This window comes from Hemicordylus capensis, chromosome 10, assembly GCF_027244095.1.
Source record: "Hemicordylus capensis ecotype Gifberg chromosome 10, rHemCap1.1.pri, whole genome shotgun sequence".
Taxonomy (NCBI): Eukaryota; Metazoa; Chordata; class Lepidosauria; order Squamata; family Cordylidae; genus Hemicordylus; species Hemicordylus capensis.
Genome location: NC_069666.1, coordinates 19,500,165 through 19,506,281, shown reverse-complemented (window position 1 = coordinate 19,506,281; position 6,117 = coordinate 19,500,165). Strand labels below are relative to the sequence as shown.

At 47.7% G+C, this 6,117-nt stretch overlaps 1 protein-coding gene across 1 annotated transcript; it reads right to left on the bottom strand.

Moving 5' to 3' along the window:
• Positions 1-2,509: 2,509 nt before the first annotated feature.
• LOC128335041 (actin, clone 302-like) lies at positions 2,510-3,678 on the bottom strand. The gene has a single exon (XM_053272787.1). It carries the CDS (start codon positions 3,676-3,678, stop codon positions 2,557-2,559), a length of 1,122 nt encoding a protein of 373 aa, XP_053128762.1. The 3' UTR covers positions 2,510-2,556.
• Between the last annotated feature and the right edge of the window lie 2,439 nt (positions 3,679-6,117).

Sequence of the window (6,117 nt, the reverse complement as noted above, 5' to 3'; positions counted from 1 at the left end):
ACATTTATATACCGCTTTATAGCCGGAGCTCTCTAAGCGGTTTACAATGATTTAGCATATTGCCCCCAACATTCTGGGTACTCATTTTACCGACCTCGGAAGGATGGAAGGCTGAGTCAACCTTGAGCCCCTGGTCAGGATCGAACTTGTAACCTTCTGGTTACAGGGCGGCAGTTTTACCACTGTGCCACCAGGGGCTCCTTTAATTCAGTATTAATTGTAAATTCAGGTTTTTAATTCAGTATTAATTGTAAACTGCCCAGAGACTTTATATAAGGCAGTATATAAATACCATCTTTTTCTGATTCTAAAACACCTGCATGCATAATACACACCTACATGAGGGAGAAACCTAACTCCCCCTCTCCCTATTTTTCCCATGGGGGTGGGGAGTGTGTAATAAACAGAAAAAGACAATAAAATTCACACAAGTTTCCAAAATGTGTTTGGATTAAGCAAAATTTGATTGGACTTTTTTATGACACCTTTTTGACCAATGATGATCTGGCACTGCTGTGCAATCACCTATTTGGGATTTCAGTCCTGCATTTGCATCTCTTGAGGGAATGTATGTATGTATGTATTGTATGTTTTTTTTAACTTTTGTAAACTGCCTTGGGATTGTTTTTAATGAAAGGCAGTATATAAATTTAACAATAAATGAATAAATAAAAATTTGATGTTATGGGATTTATAGCTATTGTATTGAACTGAAGGAGGAGGGTCAAAGGTGTGCATTTATTTGATTTTCTCCCAGGACCAAATACTGGGGAATAGCTGGCACTCTCATTTCCATCTCTGGAAGAATAACTGAACAGGAGCCCAGAACAGCTGCAAGACACTACAGACCCATCTAGGTGGATCGTTCCCCTTCAAGCTTTATTGCTTTCCCAGATTGATTGTGATACTACATGGATGCTGAAACCTTCGTCACGAGTGTGGAAAATTTTAAAGGCCGCTACAGTGATCCTAGTATCAGAGAAACAAAGGCAAGTTTGCAGATAGGTAGGAAACTTCTGCAGCGTCAATAACTTTCATTAAAGGAGCTCAGGAGTGCCCCTTTAGTTAAAGCCGGTAGCGACAAAGAGTTTTCACCAATATAACCCACAAAATCGTATTGTTTAGACCAGGGGTTCTCAAACTTGGGTCCTCAGATGTTTTTGGACTTCAACTCCCATAATTCCTAGCCCCAGTGGCCTTTGGTTGGGGATTATGGGAATTGATGTCCAATAACATCTGGGGACCCAACTTTGAGAAACCTTGGTTTAGACATATAACATTTTTCGAGCTCAGAACTTGAAATTTGGCATGCATAATCAGATAGATACGGGCTACCAATGTGCCTAATTTTAAAGTGCTCAGATAAAAATTCCTACAATCATAGCCATGTAAAAAGAGCTGAAAATTGACCCACTGGTCCTTTCCCCCCCTCCTATCTCTAGACAAGGGCATCCTATCTTTCTTGCACATATGACGAACATGGCCGCTGTACTTCGTTCTAGGAGGAAAGTGCTTCCCAGCATTCTCATACCTGCCAACATGTCCCTGTTTCCCCATTCAAGTGAATGGGGAAATAGGGACCCATTGGCAAGTATGCACCCTGGGGCTCAAGAGGGCTGCGTTGCCCTTAAAAGAGTCCCCTCCCTGGCGCTGGGTAAAGTGCAGCAATGCATGGTGAGAATGGTCATCTCCGCATGATGCCAGGAGGGCTGTAGGAGATCACAATTGTAAGACTCTACAATAATGCAGGATATTCGACAACTGGTTTTAGAAATTGATACGCATTGTGCTTGCTTATGGCTTCCCTTGGATGGGCAGTGTGGGATACCTTTGCTGGTGCCTGGCACACCACCTTCCCCATCTTGAGTTGGGCCTCAAAAGGCCAAGGAGAAGTGAGTTCATGGAGGGCGAGCTGGAAGCGAACACAATTTGTGACATTGCACAACATCATTGCTGACCATGTGGCATGTCTGTTGAGGCATCAGCCTTAGGGTCCAGTTTCCTGGCTTTGTGGAGCTTGAACCCAAATGAGATCACCTTAATTCTGGTCTTAAGCCAGAAGGTTGTTTTTGTTTTTACACTCTCTATATTAACTATGTCCAACGTAAAATTTTATGTAGCCAACACAGAGATATAAGTAATCAGTTGGAAGTAACCAGGATAATCCTTAACTTGAATGTAGTGATTATATATTAATTAATTATTTATTTATTCGATTTCTATAACGCCCTTCCAAAATGGCCCAGGGCAGTTTACACAGTGAAATAAAAAATAAATAAGATGGCTCCCTGTCGCCAAAGGGCTCACAATCTAAAAAGAAACATCGGATAGACACCAGCAACAGTCCCTAAAGGGGTACTGTGCTGGAGGTTGATAGGGCCAGTTACTCTCCCCCTGCTCAGTCAAGAGACCCAACATGTTAAAAAAGTTCCTCTTTGACAAGTTAGCAGGTATTATACAATTGGTCCACTATTTCTTTGCAAGAGGCTAGACATATGAACTCAAATAAACGTGCCCTGGTTTCCCAGCTATAACTCGACAAGGGCACAGAAGCTTTTAGAAGCATTTACGGTGGACAATGGAGGGGCCAGATTCATCGTACTCTTGCTTGCTGATCCACATCTGCTGGAAAATGGAGAGAGATGCCAGGATGGAGCCCCCAATCCAGACAGAGTATTTGTGCTCTGGTGGGGCAATGACCTTGATCTTCATGCTGCTGGGGGCCAGGGCTGTGATCTCCTTCTGCATCCTATCAGCAATGCCAGGGAACATGGTGGTACCACCTGACAGCACTGTGTTGGCATACAGATCCTTCCGGATGTCCTTGTCACACTTCATGATGGAATTGAAGGCAATCTCGTGGATGCCGCAGGACTCCATGCCCAGGAAGGAGGGCTGGATGAGGGCCTCGGGGCACCTGAAGCGCTCTTTGCCAATGGTGATCACCTGGCCATCGGGGAGCTCGCAGCTCTTCTCCAGGGAGGAGGACGAAGAGGCAGTGGCCATCTCCTGCTCAAAGTCCAAGGCGACGTAGCAGAGCTTCTCCTTGACATCCCGCACAATCTCCCTCTCAGCCGTGGTGGTGAAGCTGTAGCCCCGCTCCGTCAGAATCTTCATGAGGTAGTCGGTCAGGTCACGGCCAGCCAGGTCCAGATGCAGAATGGCATAGGGCAAGGCATACCCCTCATAGATGGGCACGGTGTGGGAGACCCCATCTCCCGAATCCATGACAATCCCAGTGGTCCGGCCAGAGGCGAACAGGGACAGCACTGCCTGGATGGCCACGTACATGGCTGGCGTGTTGAAGGTCTCAAACATGATCTGGGTCATCTTCTCCCTGTTGGCTTTGGGGTTCAGAGGAGCTTCGGTAAGCAGGACCGGGTGCTCCTCTGGGGCAACCCTCAGCTCATTGTAGAAGGTGTGGTTCCAGATCTTCTCCATGTCATCCCAGTTGGTGACAATGCCGTGTTCGATGGGGTATTTCAGCGTCAGGGTGCCTCTGTTGCTCTGTGCTTCATCACCCACGTAGCTGTCCTTCTGACCCATCCCCGACTGATGCCTGGGCCGCCCCACGATGGAAGGGAAGACTGCTCTGGGTGCATCATCCCCCGCAAATCCCACCTTGCACATTGCAGAACCATTGTCTATAACCAGAGTGGTAATATCATTGTCAGCCATTTTGAGTTAGCCTGTTGGAAAAGCAATCTAGGAGAAAAGTTCAGACAATTTAGGGCAGGGCTTCATCTTGGGTCAACTGCCCTTATTAGGGCACCTGCAGTTGTGCTTACGTTGCATACTCAGATTTAACCGTTAAGGCAGAACTAATTTGTACTAACTTCATTCACTGTCAAGAAAATCCCACAAATGAGCTCCTTGTTAATCAGATCAGTACTTTTCATAACTATCAGTGGAGAGAGAGAGGGGTCATCCTGTGAAACAAAGGTTGAGAAGTTTAGGCCCAACAAGAGGAAACACTTTTCCACACAGCACATAGTTTATCTATCTCCTCAGACGCCACGTTTGGGCCCCCACCTCCCACAGGGACCACTGGGGAGAGCAGCAAAGGTGTCTTCACTGGCAGAGGAGGCCCTCCCCGCTAACTGCTGCCCGGCTGCAGGCCCCGGGGTAGGGCTAGGCAGATGAGAGCAGTCCAGCCTGCACACCAAAGCAGGGGCGAGGGTGACTCGGGGAATAGGCCCCATCGCTGCCGCCCCCTGCCCCACGACTAGCAAAAAAAAGGCCTCCCTCTGCCTGACACTCTTCCGCCCTTCCCAGACATCTCTTTGGGGGCTTCATTTTAAAACCCTGACTTCAAAAAAACCAAAACTTTTTTTGAAAGAATTGGGGGGCAAGGGGCAGAAGTCGGGCGAGTGTCTCAGGGAAGAGGACACTCAGTAGGGAGAAGGGCCAAGAATAGGGGCTGGGCTGACTTGAGCAGAGTGTGCCCCCTGCCGCCGGGGGTGGGTGGCAAGGGAGGAGGCTAGAGTCTGTGCCCACTGCGAGCCCGTCGGCTGGGCAGGGCACAGGGAATAGACAGACACAATATAGGCTGCTGTTGCTGGACTACTGGCCTGGGGTGATGGCTGAAGGCTTTGCTTGTCTAAAGCAAAGTTGGGGTTGTGGGGTGAATGGGTGCAGTGAGGAGGCTGGAGTGTGTGCCCACCCATTGCCCGTAGGCTGCTGGGCAGTAGGGAACGGCATGATACAACAGGGAACAAAAACTAGGGAATAGACACAATATGCTGCTGGGGCGGAGGCTGAAGGTTTGCTTTGTTTAAAGCAAAGTTGGGGTGGGGGAATAAGTGTAAATGGGCGTAGGAAGGAGGCTAAAGCATGTGCCCACTCAGAGCTTGTAGGCTGCTGGGCAGAGAATATTGCTACATACTGTATATATTGTGGGTCCAGAGGCCTGGAGGACAGGCTTCTTTTAAAAAAATGCAAAAATGCGAAAGAAAGAAAGAAAGAATATTTGGAATGGGGAAAAAGAATTTTTTTTTTAAACCCACAAGGCTACACTACCCTTCTAACCACCTACTAGTACTAGCTAACAGGAATCCCTCCCACAGACAGAAGAACCCCTATTTAAACTTTTTCTAAACTAAACACCACACAACTTTTAAAATTCAATTGCAACCCCATACCTCCCTCCGAACAGGGGAAAAAACCCCAAGAATACACAATTCCAGAGATGTCTTTTTTGTGTGGTGTGGTGTGTTTTAAAATAAATGGGTACCCAGTCTAGGGCTTCACCCATGTTGGGTCTAATATTACACTTCTGCTGTCTGATCTCAGAGTCTTCTTCAGTATTTAGATGGGGCAAAAGCTGGGGAAATCAGTGAGGGAGGGGGTGGCTGGCCAGCCAGGTGGCCAGTGGCCACAGGCACTCTGGGGCTGGCACAGGCAGGCAGTGATTCTCTCAGTAGCAGGAAGAAGAGGTGTGGGGGGGAGAAGAATAAGATGGAGTTCTCTTTTTCTTCACAAAAATCAATTATTAATATTAATGCAGGAGAGAATCAATCCACCCCAGGATGGCACAGGCACACTGGGTGGCACTGGGCAAGCAAGGCAGGCTGGCAAGTCAGAACAATAGGCAAAGCAAAGCTCTCTCTCTCTCTCTTCTCCACGAGGAAGAAAGGAAGAATGGCTGCCTCTTTAAATCCCTTTGGAAATCCCTCCGTGAACTTCACCACCCACCCTTGCCCCTTCTTCAACCTTCCCCTGGCCAATGCAGGGTCATTTTGCACTTTGCAGAGCCAAATCAGCCAATCGGGAACAAGGAGACAGTTGCCAGCAGATCAGCCCATGCTTTCCTTTACCAATCCGGAGGCTGCAAGGGCGGGAAATTCAAATTGACGTCAAACACAAAATGGAGACTACACTCAGAGATCGCCACAAAACGGAGGTCCGAAACAACAAAACTTTCGGAGCCGAAATTCGGGTGTTTTGTTTTGTCTTCAAAACTTTCGGAACTTGCAAACGGGTGATTCGTTTTGTACACAAATCACCCAGAATGGCCTGATTCGGGTACAGAACGTTCTGTACCCGAAACATTTCGCACATCCCTACTTGCATTGTGTGCCTTGGGAGATGGAGGGGCTGAGATACACAGTCTAGTTT

Coding starts and splice junctions, on each gene's coding strand:
- LOC128335041 (XM_053272787.1), bottom strand. CDS start 3,678: ATGGCTGACAATGATATTACCACTCTGGTTATAGACAATGGTTCTGCA.